A 20,385-nucleotide genomic window follows, 5' to 3' on the forward strand; every position below is an offset into this window, starting at 1 on the left:
AGTCAGCCTGGTGAAAGTTGCCAGTTTTCTGAAGTATTGAGTTAGTTGCCCTTGTTTCTCTGCCATGAGGTAGGCCATCTGGGTGTTTGTATCCAAGTTGGCACCCAGGAAAATTATTGTTTGAGAGGGTATTAGCCTGGATTTCTTTTTGTTGACTGTGTATCCCAGGGAGTTCAACAACCTTATTACAAAAGCCAGATGTTTCAGAAGTATGTGCTTGCTGTCCACTTGGATCAGGCAGTCGTCCAAATATGGGTATATTTGTATCCCTTGTAGTCTGCAGTAGGCAATTACTGATGCCAGGCATTTCGTGAACACTCTGGGCGCAGTAGATAAGCCAAAGGGCAATGCAGAGAATTGATAATGTGTTGAACCTGCAAGAAATCTGAGGTATCTTCTGCAATCTTGTCTGATTGGGACATGCAGGTATGCCTCCTTGAGGTCCAATGTTACCAGCCAAGACTCCTTGCCCAGGGAAGAAGCTGCTGTAATGTGAGCATCTTGAATTTTGGCACGAGTAAAAATGTGTTTAGGATGGATAGGTCCAAAATAGGTCTCCAATCTTTGCCCTTCCTTGGTACCAGGAATAGTCTGGAATAAAAACCTTGACCCTGTTCTTGTGTAGGTACCTCTTGAATAGCTTTCATGTCCATGAGATCTGAAATTTGTTTTTGTGCCTCTGCCCTTTGATTGTGTGGCAGGATTGGCATGCCTCTCATTTTTGGAAGGGTGTGAAAGTGGAATCTGTAGCCTCTGTCTATAATGTCCAGGATCCACGTGTCTTTTGTGACAATATGCCAATTTTTTGAAAATAATGCCAGTTTTCCGCCGAAAGGTGCTGCCATTTGAGCCTTGCTTGGCATGCAAAGGGGAAAGTCATTGGTTCTGCTTTCTGAATGGCTGTGAACTATCCTCACCACCTCTTTGGGTAGGTGCTTGCCATTGTCTGCCTCTAAACGATCCTTGAGATTGCCCTCTACCTCTCGGGCGCCTGTATCTACCTCTTTGGGGTCTGTCCGTGGCTGGAAAGGACCAATTTTTTAAAGGCCAATTTCTACTGAAACGTGGAGGTTGTACCTGTAGGAAATATTTCACTGTTTGCATTGATTTTGCCTTTTCCTCCATTTTCTTTAATACCTCTTCAGCTTTAACACCAAACAATACATCTTTTTGCAGAGGTGCATCCAGTAATTTAGCTTTGACATGATCTGGGAAGGTTTGCTCTTTGAGCCAAGCATGTCTACGTATGACTGATCCTGTAACAGCAGCTCTACATGAGGCCTCTAAAGCATCAAAACCACATTGCAAGGTATGTTTACCTACTTGTTCTGCACTATGTATCAAATCCTGCAACTCCTTCAAATCTGGTTGTTCAGGTTGTGACATTTTGCTTCTTAACTGTGATAATAGAAACTGTTGGTACTTTAACATATGGAACTGGCAGTTTAATGCCCTCATGGATAAGGTGGCCGAGGTGTATACCTTTTTCCCCCACCTTTCTAAAGCTCTGGAATCCCTCTTTGAAGGTAATGGATTTTTAGCAGTGGAGGCCTTAATTCCCTTGGGGCCCTGTGAGATAGTTTCTGGGTCAGCCGCATGGCTTTTGTATAGGAATTGGTGTGAGTCAGGAACCCGGTAATACCTGTCAGGCTTGACTGGGGCTCGAGGTAAAGAGTCTGGGTTGAGGTAGGACTCCGAATACACATCATCAAGGATATCTAAGACAGGAGGAATAGCCAGAGGCCTGTGCTGAGGGAGCAAGAGAAAATCCCTAAGCCTTTTCTTGGAGTCTGAGTACTCTTGGCCTTCCCAATGGAAGTGTTCCCTCAAGGTATGCAAGGTTTCCCCAAAAGAGTAATCCTCGTGGGGGGGGGACAGAAGGAATGGACTCCTCTGCATCAGAATCTTCAAAAGGGGAGTATGAGTGTTCCTGGTCATCAGAATGTTCTGAAATAATGGAAGCCTGGTCCGAGGAGGGGGATTCTTCCTCCACTCTGGGCCTTTTTTCCGGGGGGGGGGGGGGGTTGAGAACCCATGATAAGTGTAATTAAGTCCTTAGCCATTTTGAGCATCTGCTTTTTAGGCATGGGGCCTGGAGAAGGGCCCTGTGGGGTTTGTTTTTTAGAATGCATGGCTGTCTTAGACTTAGTGAAAGCCTTGATGGAAAAAGAAGTGGAAGGCCTGAAGACACCTTGAGAGGAGGCAGACCTGTCTAAACTCGGAGTTTCACCGCCAAGAGTGGCTTCGGTATCTGTAGTCGGGATGTGGGCCGAAGAGCCTGCGACCTCGGGTACAGAAGACACCGCCAATGAAGTGTCGTCGGTAGTCAGGGGCTGCGTAGGCGCCTCGCTGAGAACCGGACCACCCATAGTCGGCTTTGGCGTGGTGTCGGTAGAGGCCGCGGACCTCATGTGTCGGTCCTTATCTTTGCGTCTTTTAGTCAAAACTGGAGTCGGAGTATCAGACGACATTATGTAGTTAAATTTTTTGCCAAAAAAGTGCTGGGCGAACTCCGCCCGACACTTAATGGTGCGTTTGTTGAATGTAGCACAAAAGCAACAGGCCGAGACGTCGTGGTCTGGGCCTAAGCAAGGAATGCAGAGGGAATGAAAATCCTTATGCGGTATTTGCTTCCCACATGAAATACAATTATTAACTTTGTCTGACATCGGTCTGAGGCAAGAAAAGTTTCCCCAATGGGGTACTTAGCTTTCAAGAAGACTTCGGTTGCAGATACTCGTAATCTCAGGAGCTGGCCGACCCGGCACTTGCGAACTGCTTCTGCTTCGGGCACCGCACGGCAAGAAAGACTGAAGAAAATGGCGTCGGCCGGTTCTTTTATACCCCTGTCGCACTGACGTCAGGGAAGAAGCGACGACAACCGACGCCGGACCTAGACTTTGGAATTCGGCCGACCGAGGACCTGCCTGATGGCAGGAAAACCCATCTGTTATGACTGCAGCTGTATACACGATGAACATCATCCAAAACTTTAATAGTAATACAAAACTAAAAACCATTAAATGCTTAACTTTGACACCATGCTTTTCGTCCCTAGCTCATAAAAGAACGAAGTTTGCAGGTGAGAAAGCAGAGTGTTTTTTTTTTTTTTTTGTTTCATTCACACATACATTCATGCTCTGACAACAATCCTCTGAAAGACTGGAGATAAAATGTATCCTATAACTCAGGGTGCAAGGTATAGAAGGGGCAGCAATCCATAGCAGGAAGTACAAACACACACACAAAAACACTGAAGCAATTTTTAAAGGATCCACCGGCTTACCTATACCGGCTTACCTATGGCATATCTGTGGATGTAAACAGCACCCAAAAAAAACAGACTCAGCTGAAGGCAGCACTCTTCACACATAGCCGGCCTTAGGCATAGGCCAACTAGGCGGCCGCCTAGGGCACCGCTCTAGCAGGGGCACTTTTCCAGTATTTATTTGGTGTAGGCAGACCGAGATAGGGGCACCAGGTGGTGTGGTAGGGGGCGCTGTGGAGCCCTTTTGCCTAGGGCACCAGTTGACCTAAGGCCGCTCCTGACAACACAAGAAACCCAAGTGTTGTGAGGCAGGAGTGCCAACTGTTTCCCTTCTTACGTTTCAGCTGTCGCCGTACATTCGGTATGGGAGCACTTACTCAATATGGCTGCAACTCTCTTACTACAGATAGACATGCTAAGGAGGTGGTTTGGCAGGCAAATGTATTATGAAGATAAAAATGGAACAAAAGCACTATCATGTGCACAGTGTTCTTTGGACATTTCTTAATAAAAGCAACATTCTGCAAAAACATGTAAACAATATTGTTTTAATTCTTACCCCTACATACAAACAAGCTTCCTTGTCACTGCTGCTACTCAGATGGCCTAACCAAAAACTTCCTATGATATTCTTCATAAAGACACACAAATGCATCACACAATAAAAACAAAGAACGTTAAGTTACAATAATACAAATGATAAATTATATTGTACAGTGAATAATGTCATCAGTCAGCACAAATAAAAAGCAGCCTGCTTTCAATAATATGAAAACAGTTTTGTAAAATACACGTAAATATATGAAAACATGAACAAAGGGCATTTTTCTGTAAAGTCATCTGCTGTGAAAAAGACTAAGCTTTCCACAACATATGTAAATATTAATACAGATAAAATACACATGAATACTTGTACATCAGAAACAGTTACAGCAAAAAGGTAGGCATGTTGACACTTAGAATTAATGCATTAGTTATGTGGTTAAAAAGGACTGTAAACAGCACAATAAAACATTTTTGTTCCTGATGGTACACAGCTTTTTCTACATAGCAAATTTCAGTCAATAAATACAGGTCCATAAAAACACAATCATACATACATACATACATACATACATACAATGCCATATGTGCATAGCAGGGCTTATTTTCAAAAAGCTACTCTTAGATTTGCTGCATTGCACTTTATAAACCCACTGGACCAATAAGATTATTACTGGGTAGCTTATTTTTAAAAAAGCACACATTTTAGCACCAAAGAAAGAAATCATTGCACTCCTACAGCTCTGGCCAATGTATTTTTTTGTTGAACAATTCTCCATACAAAACAAACAAACAGTGCAGTGAGTGTAGGAGGCTCCAGCTGAAAACTAACAGAAATCACTTTCATAATCTTACCACTCAACTCACCAGCAATTTTTTGTTAGTATTCTAGCCTCAACAATGTTATACTAAAATTGTGCTTACCTGTACTCCCTTTATTTTCAGATATAAAGCATTAAAGCCTTACCACCCAAAGGTTTTTTATTTAGTTAAAATTTCAGTTGGTCTAGAGCATCAGCATCTTCAAAACACCATTGAAAAGTCAGTGCGTTCCTCTAACTAATGTTCTGCCACTTTTGTGACAAGTTCACACAATGCCTTCATCCCTAAAATGCTGCTTTTTAGTGCAAAGAGTATTAAAGACTACATGGAAATCTGTCTGTGGAAAGTCAAGTTCCACATTTTGACTATAGGTGGGCTCTTCCCCATGGAATATCAAAGCTTTTATCTTTCCAGCCTAAAAAGCTGAGGAGAGTACAGTATTAATCTTATATAAAGCCATGAACACTTCCACTCTGTTTAGCTATGAATTTCTTAAACTATACCGATACATCCAATTACCAGACTGTATGGTAGTTATACTGAGAAAAGTCCTGATAATAATGAACAAATGTAATAGTAACTTTTTAAATATATGCCATCTAATAAGTATCTGTATCACTATAAAAGAGAAACTTGAGTGGCACTCACATTAACTCAAATGTTTTATCCTTAGTTTTAATCAGGTTTGGAGTGACAACATTCTGTGCACCATCACTCAAACTAACAGCAGGAAAATTATCACAAAAGTTACCCGGGTATGTGCCAGACAGACAAGTTTTGTTAAATATATGTGCTTTACATACAAAAGCAGAAACTAAAATAAGTTAAAATAACATTTATTTCCCTTGAGAAACTGTTGCCAGTAAAATGACCCCTTATTTCTGATCTAAGTATGGATTTCTTGTACAATGTCAATCTCATACTGTTAAGTTATAAAAGTCTTCTGCGCAAAGAGATATCAAAGAAACTAAAGGTGGAGCAAAACACCACTTGTAGTAAAGATCAGAACTAACCATGGGAGCCAAGTTTGTCAATCTCAGTTATTTAAAGCTACATGCAACTTTAAAAAAAAATGGTCATAAAACTCAAAACTTTCTTGTGCACTAATACTACTGCTCACTTAATTTATGTTATGCATTTTAAATACTGCACTTTCATGTCAAACATTTGGTGATGCATCTCCGAAAACCAAAACAATGTAAGGTTGCCAGGAGCTAAAATCAGTCCTTCACCAAGTGTGGTTTGAGAAAAAGCACAATCAAAAATGTTTGACATGGCAAAGACGACTACTACAGGTAAAGGCTGATTACCAGAGAGCAGCAAGGAAAAGGAGGCATAAAAAGATATGTGTGGTGGTGGTGGGGCATCAGAAAATGAAATCAGTAATGCTGTTACTCGAAACACCAGTAGAAGGTTTTAAATGTTACTAGGGGGGTGGCGAGCTTTAATGTATGTGCTGCGCCATCTTTATACACAAAACTCATTTTCGTTAGTGAAAATTTATTTTAGCTTATTGTCATTATTTTTCTCCCTTTAGTTCTCCCGCAGACAGAAACAACTGGAAAACCATAAATACAAGGGCAATGAGAATGCAAAGAATTTTTTCCTTCCTAAGAATTCTTTCTACCAATGCCCATTTTTAATATAAAACTAGACCATTAAATAAGAATCGCTATATAAAAATAGCTAAAGGCAACAACTGCTTGATAGCTAAAATTTAAAATAGGCAGCTGATCTAAAGTAAAGTGTGCAAAACTGTAGAATGGTACTTATAATGTTACATTAAAAATAGTTTAAAGCTTGCTCTAATTAGCTTGAACAAGACAGTCTATACTGTTTTATTACTTTGCAAGAAAAACAGCTAAACTGATTCAAATCTCAAGACGCTATATCAGTCAATACAGGTTACTATCACCCATATTCCTCAAAAACTGATATACTTCTGTATATAAATGCAAAGTAGGATAAGAGTAGTCACATGACATGATGTAAATTCATGAACATACCAGCAATGTTTGGCAAGTAACAGCTACAGTATATTCCACAGTAGTGTGGTTACTACTGGTTTATGCCAGAAAACATTTGCAAAGCCTGAAAATATGCCGTTCAAGCTAAGGTCTACAATGACACATAGTCAATTAAAACAGCTCTATGCCAAATACAAGAATTTAAAAATATATATCTATATTAAATATGTATTTGTAAATTAGAATTTTAGAACTGTGTTATAAACATTTCTGAAACAATAAATCATTTGTGAACTGCATAATGCAAGTTAAATGGCAACTATTCTACAGCAGATACAACAAAGAAGTGAAGTACAATGAGAGTTCAGTAATGCCAGAGCAAATTCAGAGAGCGTGTATTTTTATGAATGAGTCTCACCATGTTTTAAATGCATTAAAGCAACACACTGCATGGTACCATTTGTGGTCGAAAGCAGCTGCAATTCGAAACAGAAATGACAAGAGTGAACTTTAACTTGCTTCAGTGGATTTAAATACCAACTTGTACAGCAGCAACTGTTTCCTTCTAGATCATCTAGAACTTAGCCTCTGACCCAAATCTAAAAATAGTTCCTTTAAGTCTTTTTGTTAAGGTCTATAAAAGAAAAGGATTAGTAGTATTTGTCTGTTGGACAGTGCTTGGGGGGATTCCAGAATTAGTTAGAGGCTGAGGCAAAGAGCCAACTACACTCATGTTCACTCCTGTACCCACTCTACTCAGTGGTACTACTCCACCCATGGCTGGTACAGAAGCAGTTCCCATGGCAAGAGGTGGTGTCACGGCAGAGAGAGGCAATGGCTCCATGTTCATAGTAGGTAATGTGCTAAACGTCTGCTGCCCCACTCCGATGATGGGTCCTGCTCTCATCTGGTTTAATGTCAGAGGCTGAGGTTGGTTAACCTGAAAAGGGTTGACTGGAGCTGGTGCAGAAGAACCTAAGAAAAAGACACAAACAACTGACATTAAAATACACATTTGCAGCCATTTAAAATACACTCTCTGTAATACAAACTATACATTTCTGGTAATGATATCAGTAAAGTGAAAATGACTACTGAAATGACCATAGGACAAAGCACCTCCAGTACATCAAACAGGCACATGGACAGTAAATGATTTGCAGTGAAGTAATCAGAGACACTCTCCAGCACAGGGGATCTCTGACCAAAGTGTTTCCCAGAAGGCAGCTGCAAAGCACCATCTCCCCTACTGCTAGGCCCACTAGCATTAGACTTCAAGAAATCATTCAGCTTGGACTACCTTTATGATTGTCGGCTCATCTTGTTTTCCATTACACAGGAAAGCAGTATTTTTGTATCTTGCCACAATTTCTTTCAGGCAAGCTGCTTCTTAACCCTGTTCACTGAAGCTGTGGCCACAAATTCTCCTACATAAATGTTGCAGGTTTCAACTCAGGTAATACAAATATTAACATGCAAGAGGTTCAATCCAGATCCAATAGAAAAACAAAAAACAAGGAAAGAGTCCTGATCTGCTGTTTACTGGCATTCTGTTTCACACTGCCATAATAATAGACAGGATACAGCAATGTGCAATCCCCAAAGTAGTAACATCTACCAAAGCTGTTCTCATACTTGCATTAACAGGAGATGTTTGAAAACAAGATCACTACTGCAGAAATCACTATATAGGTGGCATAATTAGTCAAAGGTGGAATCAATGCCTCAGTGAGCTCTCTGTCAGAACTAAGAAATTCCTGTGAGTGATAGAGGTTGCATTCTTGAGTCAAGACCACCAAGTAGGTTGCCCAGCTATAGGCGAGGGTGCACCAAGCTCTTTTCTTTTTGGAGTCAAGCAAGAGGCAAACAAACCACTGTAAGAACAAATGCCCTAGGACAAAGCCACATAGGTCCAAGAAGGAAAGACCGTAGTAAAAAGAAAAACAAGACTTTAACACCCATAAACTATATACCAGATATAAAAGTCTGAAAGGAAGAAGCAAATAGTTTCAATTCCTAAGCATACCTCTCAACTGTACAAATTTTCACAGACTGTCCAGATTTTTGCCTCATATTTTTGGTCTGTTTTTCATAAAATTGGGGTTTTCTGGGAAATCATTAAAGACTGGAGTTAGAAAATAATGACAGACAATTGAGTTTCAGAGTTCATACCTTTCAGAAAATTCATGCTAAAGCAAAAAAAAACGTTATTCTATCAACTTTCTAAATTTATAAGAACAATATTTTAACATTTTCACTATTTTTGGGCCTTTGTCCCACTTTTATTTTTGGCTTTGTCCAGACTTCTTGCTCTAAGAGGTTGAGAGGTATGTTCCTAAGGTATATAAAATGACTTAAAAGTCAAATAAGGTGAATGAAAAATTGTGAAATGACATCCTAAATGAATACAGGCAAAAGAAACAAAAGTAAGACTGTAAACAAAAAGGTTAACTTGATCCAAATGTGGCCAGCCCCATAAGTGATGCAAAACTAGGTGAATGAGGGTTGCAGCACATTCTGCATCTGGCAGATATTAACTACCTAATCAATGACTAGGTAAGCTACTCAGCATCAAATAATTATGCCTTATTACTGACTATGAAAAAACAATATGGAATGGACTTCTTGATCACATGTGCCCTTAACTGCTCCCCTACTAGTTAGCTAATTTTTGTTAAAACAGGTAAGTCACCCGGGAGGTGTTTACACTGCTTAAGTATTGTAACGTTTAAAAAAAATGAAAAAGAGATTAAATCTATGAACTTTCTAGTTACTGTAGCCAAGTGTAGATGGCTTAAGTGGTTAGATATACCATTCTACAGGAAAGGAGGAAAACGAACACTATGAGCCAAAGTCAAAACTGGAGCTGACTTTGTCAGACATCCAGAAATAAAGTTAAAAAAATGGATAACTATGTCCAGGAACCTCACAAGAAATGCCAATGTGGATACAATGGTCACAGACCATTCTTATGCCCTGACAAATTTATGAAAGGATAAAATCTTGCTGAAAAAATAAGGTAGCTGAATTGGAATCTAGCTTGGAAAATGGGCAAGAAAAAGCACATACATAATAAGAACAGGGCTAGAAGAAAGAACCTTCACTCATCAGTATTTCAGAAAGTCCAGAAGGAAAACACTGTCTGATCAGCAGCACCTGGGCACAATTATATGGTATGCAAGACAGTGAAATAAGGATAGACAGAGTGCACAGGCTGTTTGCTTCAAGTCTCTGTATCCTCACAGAGGGGTCCTAAAATATTCTCATCAGGTTGGAGACTAATGCCCTAAAGGAATAAAATGCTATCTGCAGATCACATAAAATATGTAAAGTGGGACAGCAAAGAACATTTACTGATAAGTTTTTCAACAAAGAAAGGTAGCAGAGGACCCAGTTCCCCAAAAGAGGATTAGTTTCCAATTGATGTAGCCTGCATTTTTTAAACTGATAATGCCAGTGGGCTCCACAACTTTTACTGAGGCCCTGGAAGCTTTGGCCTATGTCAGGGAATTGGTGCCAGAAAGGCTAAATCCTTTGTGGTCTGCAGAAGCAAGTTGGCAGCAGGAAGATCAACAAGAAGAGAAGTTCAAAGCATTTTCCAACTTATAAGCAAAAAGGTATAGTCCTTTAGAAACACAGAAGGAATAACAGCCTGTTGATTGGGTGTGGAACAACAATCAATGGTCTCTGACATCTGAACTTATGGTGGGGAAGCAGTAGTTCACAGCTACTACAGTAAAGCTTATGGTACTGCTCAAAAGAAAGATCTTTGCTATTAAGCAGGCTTTCCTCTTTCCTTCTGCTGTAGTTAGTGGTGGCTGGCACAAGTAAAGAGGCACTACAATTCATTCATGCAGGCTCCTCCTTTTGGAAACCTGTAGTACATGACATATGGGGAGGTCAAGTGTCCTGGGGTACCTAATCAGTTGTTGCTGTTGTTTTTCTTTCAGCTTTTCCCGGTTAGGGGTCACACTACAGCAGAACTCCGGTCCACTAGTGATTGGCAGTAGATTTTTTACGGGTGCCAAGGTGCCAGCTCGACACCCAACCTTCAATGAAAGCACGCCCATTCTACGCATGTCTTTCGAACGCCACTCCACCTGTTACATAAAGACAGGGATGAAACAAACTGAAAAGTACAGATGAACGTCAAGGCAGGAAAACTCAGACCAGACTCGTACCACAAGGATTTTAATGAGCACCTTTGTTATTCTGTAAAAACTTCATCAGATAAATATCTAAAAAAATCTGCAGCCTTTTATATACCAATCAATTTCAAATTCATGATCACATGACTGCCAAACCCCCACCAGATAACCACATTTAAGTAACAGAATAGTTTTTACATGTCAAATAAATAACATTGTAACTACTTATCTTATTACAAATGTCTTCCACCATTTTTTTAAAAACCTTTTACAAACCTAAATCTTTATTTATCTTAAAAGTGTTTTTAATGTAAGAAGACAGGCTACTGATACTTTCTCATTTAATTCTGGCCAGCTATTTGCATGCAATCATAGATGCCAATACAATTCATGTCTTTATAAATGGCCCCCCCCCTCACTTACCAATACTTTTGCTACCATAATAAACTTATAATCATGGCCCTGGTTCTTGTGATCATGTTTAAATAGAGCATTGATCTCCTTTTTTTCTCTTGATTTCTTATACATGCTCGTATATTCGGTCTGAGTTTACATTCTGTTCTTCCAATGTAAAACCTGGGGCATGACATACAACATGTACAAAAAACAACCCTGGTTGAATCACAATTAAACAATCCTGTAACCTTCATCACATTGTTGTTTATTGCAAGTTGGTCCTTAACATAAACACATCTACAATAAACACAATGACCACATTCTTTTTCTAACATGGCTTAGATTTTCCCATTTTCTATATACCACTTGGGGTTTTTCACCCACATTTTCCCTAATTTGTCGATAATCTCTATAGACCAGTTCTTAAAAATACATTTGATCATAATACTATCAGTTGTATACATAACAAATGCATTATTAAACTTATCTTGACCTTCAGTATAATTTTCATTTATATTTCTATAGGAAATATTCCTAATATTTGAAATGGCAGTGACATGTGTTGTGTTATCTAAAACTGGCACAAAATATTTCCATTCCCATTTATTAATGACCTCTAACATAAGGTTATTGATAAAATGAACCAGGTATCCTCATTTTCTAAACATTTCTTTAAGCCAAATGCATTCATCCCAAAAAGGTTCATCAAGAGTGTGATCATCCAGGCAGCATGTACAAACTGCCCTTTAACAACTGCCTTTTTCTGGGCAAGTGGATGTGCGCTTGAGGAATGTAGGAAACTATTAGAGTAAGTAGATTTTCTATGTATTTTGGAGAGCTATGTCTTTTATCAACCAAATATCCAAGTATAAAATGTACACATCATGAAAATCACATGTAAAATTTAAAAAAATGAGTACTCCGATTAATATAATCTAAAGAAATGGGGGATTTTTTCTTTATCATCATCCCGTAGGATGAAGATGTCATCCAAAAATGTGTATAAAACGTACATGATCCAAAAAACCCAGAGTTAAATAAATCATTTTTCTCCCACTATATCATAACTATATTAGCTCCTAACACGCTGACCCCATAGCTTTGTATTGTTAATATAACTGCTTTTCAAATACAAGAAAATTATTTTTAGTACAATTTCCAAAAGATGTTCGTATAAATTTATTTTCTACCGTGTTATGCCTTTTTCAAAACAGGAATTCTGAAAACCACCACCCCCAACTGATGCGGTATACAGTATATAAAACTTTGACATCAATTGTGATGAGGCTAGAGGAATCCTTAAAGGGTATTGTATTTATATTTTGCAAGAACTCTCAGGAGTCATGACAAACATGTTCATCTTGAAGTACTAATACTTTTAATTTTTAACTTTGCATAGGGCTGAGTGACAGAACCACACGCATCCACAATAGGGTGCAATGGGGGCTGTTCAATACTCTCATGAATTCTGGGCAATCCAAAAATGGTGGGGATCATGGGGTTAGCAACCTTAAGATAATTAGACTCATCAATAGTAACTTGTTCAAGAAACATATCTTTAAGATTATTTGTAATTTTCCTACATGCAGAATTGAGTTCATTAATAGACAGTTACTTAAGTATCATTCTCTAGTAATCGTTTCATCTTATTAAAATAATCACACTTATCCATGACTACTAGCCCGCACCCCTTATTGGGCTTCATGATTCTAATTTTCTGATTATTTCTAAGGCCTTGTAGTTTTAATTTTTCATCATTAGATAAATTATTATAATTCCCATACTTAAAATTCACGTACAAAGCATTCTGATATCCAGCTCACATATTTTCTCAAAACGTTGGATGACAGGATGGATGGGGGGGCAGGTTATATGTGCTGGATACCCTTAATGCATTCATAGCAACATTTAAGTTTTTAAATATAACATTAAAATTTAATTTTCTGACATACTGTCAAGTCCATGAGAATGCATGCCACATCCGTATGTCTGCCGGGGACAAAAGTTAAGTCCTCTGGAAAACCAGTCCCTGCATAATTCATCAATGAAACAGGATGAATAATTATGTACAGTAAAATCACTGTTGCTATTTTTCACAATTTTACATGATGGCAATCTATACTCATTATTTGTTTTTTGAATCACACCAATTCAAATTCTTCTGCATTTGGTTCTGTCCTCTCAGGTCGCCCCTCTGTGGGGGCTAGGTGTAATTCCCAGTTTTCCATTGGTTGGTTTGATTCTGTTGCTTTTCCCTTATTCTTCTGGATCTTCTCAGTGGTGGTATTTCTTCAGGATCTAAAAATAATTGTTGGATACTTTGTTGTATACATTATCGGTGGATTCAACCCCTACATTATCACGAGTGTCTTGTTGATGATTATTATTGAATCTGGTACCCCATGTTTGAGAAACTGGTGGCGTAGGGTATGCTTTTTTATCCATATAATCCCTTCTATCCCATTCTATTTTTTTTACCTTTGGGCTACAAATGATTTGAACTTGTTTATTAATACTTTTAAAGAGTCGTGCATGTCTGGATTTATGAGCTTCTTATTGAAGATCATGAATAATCAAACTATCTAAATTTTCAATATCACTGATCAGTTCCTCCATTCTGGTGTTATATTTAACAAGTCCATACACTCACACCAGTGTTTATTAAAGACTGAGTAAATCCTTATGTAACGGGGAGTATGGGATCAGCCTGGTGAGGAAACGCCACATGCGGAGACCTTTCAGTACCATATTGCCTTTATATTTCCCTTTATAGACTATGTGAAATAGGCATTCTTTAGTTGTAGCATTTTTATTTTCAAAAGCTTATAATCATCCTCTGCCCACTAGTGTGGTAACCTCCACTTGTGGAAATGCAGTCAAACTGGTATTAAAATGTAACCAGTCCTTCAATGCCGGGGGACCATTCCAACAACTGCTGCTATTATATCTCAATTAAATCGAACTGTTTACTTGATTGTTAACCAGTGGGTACAATATACCATTTGTTCAATTACACTGATCATCAGATGGATTTTCAGATCTCCTTATATCACTTGCTTCTCTCGATGGGGGATGGTTAGACAAAAATTCATCCATGCTTGAGTCAAATGCTGAATGAGTAATGTCAAATCACCAGCAGATCATTGTAAATCATATATATTCACTTCTTGAAATAACTGAGATTGAGATCTGCCCAAGGTCCCTGTAGCCATGCTGTTACATACTGATTAGGGGGGGGGGGCTTCGGGGAAAGTAAGCCAGGGTGGGGAAGGTAGCAGTTAACTGTGTATACAAAGGGGGCTAAGAAGTCATTCTGATTGCTGAGGAAGGTAGGAGACATGTTGAAAGGAAAGTACACTTGTGTAAGTAAACTTACCATAACAGATGATGTTCAAATGATCACTGCTGCCTAGCCTTAACTATATGGATTACAGCCTGCCAAAATAACAGCTGGCCAGCTTCCAAAGCTTCAGAGCACCTTCAACAGGATCAAACAGTTAGGCTGCTCAGGCTGAGCTGCTTAAAAACATATTGTTTTAAGGGCCAAGTCCTTTAGAGTTTTCATGCTAACAGAAAGAGGACGTTGAACCTGAGAGGACATAGCTAGGAGTAAAAATATACACATACATACACACCCTTGCATAATCAAAAAAAACAAAGGAGAATGTAGAGAATGAGGGAGTGGCCACTGCAGCAGTAATCATTTCAACATCTACTGTTATGGTAAGTTTACTTACATAACTGTACTATGTTCGTCATACTGATCACTGCTGCAGTACCCTTAGCTATATAGGTACATTTCCCTAGCTTGCAACACTTGTGAGGTAGAAGGGGAAGGGTCCAGTCCAGAAGGCTCCTGAAGTATGGCCCTAGCAAAGATCTAGAGAAGGACTCAAACCTGTAGTGCTTTGTAAAAGTACATACGGAGGACCAAGGTATTGCTTTTAGAATAATTCTAGAATCCATCCCTTTCCACAAAGACATAGATGAAGCAAAGGCTGTAGTAGAGTGAGTGAGCCTTGACCATCCCTGTTATAATTTTGTTATGGTGAGAATAACAAAGCTAATAGCCTAAGACAACCACTTGGAAATGGTCTGTTTAGGCACAGGTTGTCTCTTCTTACCTTCACAAGAAACCGATCTGAAAAATTTTGTTCTGTCAAGATACTGCCAGAGTTGTCTGTGACATCCAAGATATGGAGCATCTTTTCTCCGTCATTTTTAGATTCAGGAAAGAAAACAGGGAAAAAGGTAGTTTGACTTAATGTAAACTCATAGGTTTATAGGTGAACACTAGGCTAACTGCCCTAAAGTGCTATTTTAAGCCTAGCCAATAACCCTAGGTCAGAATCAAACCCTGCACCCTGTGCTTATAAAGTGAAGACCTTAACCATTATGCCAAACCCACTAGAAAAAATAACACTGGGTTAGAATCAAACCCTGTACTTTGTATTTATGCCAAGCCCCTATGTACTGTTTTAGACATGAATGAAGGATCTGAGTCCAAAAAAAAAAAAAAAAACAGTCATGGTGGAAAGTAAGATTGGGTTGACTCACCATTAAGAGCTTGCAACTCAAGTTCCTGCAGAGGTCACAGCAATCAGTAAAACAGTTTTCCATGTTAAGAACCTCAAGCCAGCCTGATAAGCTAGTTCAAATGGAGCAAGTGTTAGCTTCAACACAAAATTAAGACCCCAAGGAGGAGTTAAAATTTTTCTTGCAGATCTCTTATTCAAAACCCCTTTCAAAAACATTTTCACATGAAAATGCATTGAAAGAAGGGGATTCATGGGTAGACATACTGAAATGACTACCTTGATCGAGGAGTAAGAAAGGCCAAAGGATAGTAACTCATAAATATTGTAAAAACAGAGAAACACTAGCCCTGAATGGGTGCTGGCTATGTTGCTGACACCAACCAAAAAAACTTTTCCAGTTGCTAATATAGAATTTTCTCTTAGGAAACATTCTTGCCCCCATTAATACCTGCTGCCTGTCCTCAGTAAACAAGTGTCTAAATGGAATTAAGGCCCTATCATCCACGCAATCAACTGAAGGTGAAAGGAGTTGATGTATTAAACAGCTATTCTTGACCAAGTAGATCCATTTTGTAAGGAAGCTTGTGGAATTGCCTCTGGCCATTGCCAAAAGAAGGGAGAACATACAGTTGTGTCACACTTGTACTGATAATTGGATCTTCCTGCCATGCAGACGCGTGACCAACCTAATTTCCAGTGTTTTTACACCGTCCCTAACTGACAGGCGTCTGAAGACAGATGCCAGGGTATTAGAAGGGTGTCCAGTGGCACCATCTTCAGGTCTTCCTAAGCAGCAAATGAGCAATCTGATACCGGAGGACAGCACAACCTTTCCTGATAATCTGGATTTAAGTGAGAAGAAGGCAGAAAGAAGATAATGGAAATAAGAGGACTACCTGTGGGAAAAAATCCTCTGTCCCTTGCACCTAAGCAAGGGGGAGAAATAGAAGTTATGTTCTTACCATAACGTTCCATGTTAGTTGTCTTCTTCTCGCCTTCTTTCTTGCTGGATGGGGTTCGGAGCCGACCTCGGCTCCGACTCGGCCACTCTAAAAGCTCGAGAGTTGGTTCCACCGGCTCGAGGCTCCCCTTATATCCCACAATGCTAGGCGGTATTACCTCAGATCTCGTTTGTAAGCTAGGCCCAGCCAATAATAAATCCAGAACTACTGGAAAAGGGAACACCACCTCTATAAAAGGAGAGGAGGAAGGTGACCTGAAACCTGATGAAGGGATATATGCAAAGTATAGCATATACATATACAATAGAGGTGGAAGAAAGAGAGGTCACAATCAAACTCCTCTAGGTCTGTCCAGGCTAGGGGGAAGGAGGGTGGGGAAGAAAGAAGGCGAGAAGAAGACAACTAACATGGAACGTTATGGTAAGAACATAACTTCTATATGTTAAGTTGTCTATCTCGCCTTCATTCTTGCTGGATGGGACCGCGTCCCTAGCACCTTGTCCCGGGTGGCCTATCGGAACAGACTCTTGAGAACAGTGGAACCAAAATTAGCTCTATGTCTAGAAGCTAGATCCAACTTATAATGAGAAATGAAAGTGTGAGGAGTAGCCCATGTAGCTGCTGCACAAATGGTATCAATAGGCAGCCTGTCCTGGAAAGCTAGAGAGGTAGCCAAAGCCCTAGTCGAATGAGCCTTAGGTTTGTTAGGCAACTTTTGGTGTCTAATTTCATACACAAAGGAAATCAGGGATGTTAGCCATCTGGATAGTGATACCTTAGAAACTGCAAGGCCCTCTCTACCTTCTGCATAAGAAACAAACAACTGGTCAGTTTTTCTGATCCGTTTGGTCCTGTCCAAATAATATCTCAATTGACGATGAACATCTAGCCAATGCAATTTTTGTTCAGACCGGTTAGAAAAATTAGGAAAAAACACAGGGAGGTCTATGTCTTGATTTAGATTTGCCACAGAGGCTACTTTAGGTAAGAAGGATGGATTGGTCTGTAAGGATACCCTATCCTTATGAAACAACAGATAGGGTGGTCGACTGCTGAGTGCATGAAGTTCTGAGACCCTTCTAGCTGAAGTAATGGCTACCAGAAAGAGAGTCTTCCAGGATAGCAATTTCATTGAACAAGAAGCTGCAGGTTCAAAAGGGGGAAGAATCAAAGATGTGAGAACTAAATTAAGGTCCCAAGAAGGAGGAGGAGTTCTTATCGGAGGCTTAAGGAGAAAAACTCCCTTCAAGAACGCTTTGCAAAGCTTGTGGGACATGATGGCAGAATCTGAGATGCCCACATGAAAGTTGGATATAGCTGCCAATTGAACTTTAAGAGTAGAAGGAGATGAACCTGCATGAAAAGTTCAGCTAGAAAATCCAGAACTGTTTGGATGGGAGCAGTAAACGGATCTAAGTCCCTTCCTTGAGCCCAATAGGCGAAACGTTTCCATTTACTCAGATAAATCTTCCGAGTGGAAGATTTATGGAAGCTATCAAAATATCTCGAACAGAGTGAGATATTTGAGGAAGCCTGGCTAAGGTTGGAACTGGAGGAACCAAGCAGTGAGGTTCAGAGAGGGGAGGGAGCGATGTAACTGACCCGACTGATGGATCAAAAGATCTGGAACTAGGTCCAGATGCCAAGGTTGCTCCAACAGAAATTGATGTAGAAAGGGGAACCAAACCTGTCGAGGCCAGTAAGGATCAATGAGGCCTTCTGAGCGATAGCTTTCTGTATCACTTGAGAGATTAGTGGGAAGGGAGGAAATGCATACAGAAGTCCCCGGGGCCAAACTTGGACTAGAGCGTCTCTGCTGGGCTGGCCTGGTAACGGGAATAGGGTGAAATAATCTCTGCACTTGCTGTTTTGGGGAGTAGCAAAAAGGTCGCAGCAAGGCTGACCCCACTTGAGAAAAATTTTCTCCAAAATAGAATCTTTCAGAGACCACTAGTGAGGCATGAGGATAGCTCTGCTCAACTTGTCCGCGATAAGATTGGACCTCCCGGGGATGTGCGTTGCAATCAGAAACCGCTGAGAAGAAATCGCCCATTGCCACAGTCTGAGTGCTTCTCGACACAGGGGATAGGACCTGGTTCCGCCTTGTTTGTTGATATACCACACTACAGACATGTTGTCCGTCTGGATTGCTATCGTTCCCAAGGGAAGAGAGTCTTGAAGGGCTTGCAACGCTAAAAGCACTGCTCTCATCTCTAGTACATTTATATGCAAGTGGCGTTCGTCTGGTTGCCATATGCCCTGGACTGTTCTGCCCTGATAATGCCCCCCCCCACCCGATCAGGGAGGCGTCCGTTGTCAGAGTAGCAACCGGAGGGGGAGGAACAAAGGGTCTTCCCAGGAAGAGCTGGGGGGGAAGAAATCCACCAAAGAAGATGATTCTTGCATGCTTGCGTAATCATAATGGAGTGGGACATCGGAAGTTGTTGGTACGACGATTGTGTGAAGAGCATCCATTGAAGGATTCTCATGTGAAATCTGGCTAATAGAAGTAGAGGGATAGCAGCCGCCATAATCCCTAGTACTTTCAGAACTAATCTGACTTTGACTCTGTTGCTGTGAAAGAAAAGGGAGACCAGTCTGCGTATGTCTGCTATTCTTTGGTCTGTGAGCCTCGCAGACATGTTGACTGTGTCTAGATTTGCGCCTATGAAGGAAATAGTACGACAAGGTGACAAAACAGACTTTTCGCAATTTATTGAGATACCTAACTTTTGACAAATGCGAAAGGTGTAGTCTCTGGCTATTAGAAGGAGATGCTTGGTAGGAGCTGTGAGGAGCCTGTCGTCTAAGTATGGAAACACCTGGAATCCTTGACGTCTCAGGTGAGAAGCTACCACTGCCATGCATTTGGTAAACACCCGGGGGGCAGTGGTGAGTCCAAAGGGCAGGGCTCTGAACTGAAAGTGACTGGTTCCCAGCCTGAAGCGGAGGAATCTCCTGGAGCGTCTGTTCATTTTTATATGATAGTACGCATCCTGGAGGTCTATAGAGCACATCCAGTTTTCCTTTCCCAATAGGGGTAGGATGGATTGTAGCGTGACCATCCGAAATCTTGTTTTCTTGACCGACTTGTTCAAGATACTGAGATCCAAAATGGGTCTCCAGTCCCTGTTTTCTTTGGAACCAAAAAGAACTTGGAGTAGATTCCGGATCCTTGCTGGTCTGCTGGCAGTGGCTGAATGGCTCTTTTTGCAAGCAACTTTGAAATTTCCAACGCTGCTTGATCCCTTTGAGCGGGTGGAACATCTGGAAGGGATTTTTTTGATTGATTTGGAATACGAAAGAACGGAATGGAATAGCCTTCGGAAATGATGGACTGTACCCACTTGTCTTGAGTTAGGGATCGCCAGGCTTCTGGGTACAGTGACAATCTTCCCCCGACTGCCTCCGAAGGTGGACAGTCAGGCAACACCTCAGGGATGCTGGAAGGGCTTATCGGAAAAGGTTTCTCGATTGCCCTGGTTCTGCGGACCCCCCCTGCCCCTAGGGTGACGTCTACCATTGTTGTTCCCTCCTCTGCCTCTGGAGGGGAACCGACTCTGTGCGTCAGGCAAAGTCCCTTGAGATTGCTTGCGGAACCACATTTTCCCACTTTTCTGGCCTTTGGGGTAAGGCCTAGAAGGAGTAGAAAAACGGACTCCGACGGCAGAAAGAGTTTTGCCATCCGTCTCGCACCTTGTCAAGGTTTCTTTCACTTGAGGACCAAAGAGGGATGATCCA

General features: G+C 40.6%; 1 protein-coding gene across 7 annotated transcripts in view; it reads right to left on the reverse strand.

The window, feature by feature from the left end:
* Positions 1-3,800: 3,800 nt before the first annotated feature.
* EPN2 (epsin 2) overlaps positions 3,801-20,385 on the reverse strand; it is a 978,978-nt gene continuing 962,393 nt past the window's right edge. For all 7 annotated transcript variants that reach the window (XM_044089576.1, XM_044089572.1, XM_044089573.1 and 4 more), the window contains one exon: positions 3,801-7,575. In XM_044089576.1, the coding sequence (XP_043945511.1) occupies positions 7,235-7,575 (341 nt within the window). In that variant the 3' untranslated portion in view covers positions 3,801-7,234. The remainder of the gene's footprint in view (positions 7,576-20,385) is intronic.

Source organism: Protopterus annectens, chromosome 12.part0 (assembly GCF_019279795.1).
Source record: "Protopterus annectens isolate FY-2018-M chromosome 12.part0, PAN1.0, whole genome shotgun sequence".
Lineage (NCBI taxonomy): Eukaryota > Metazoa > Chordata > Ceratodontiformes > Protopteridae > Protopterus > Protopterus annectens.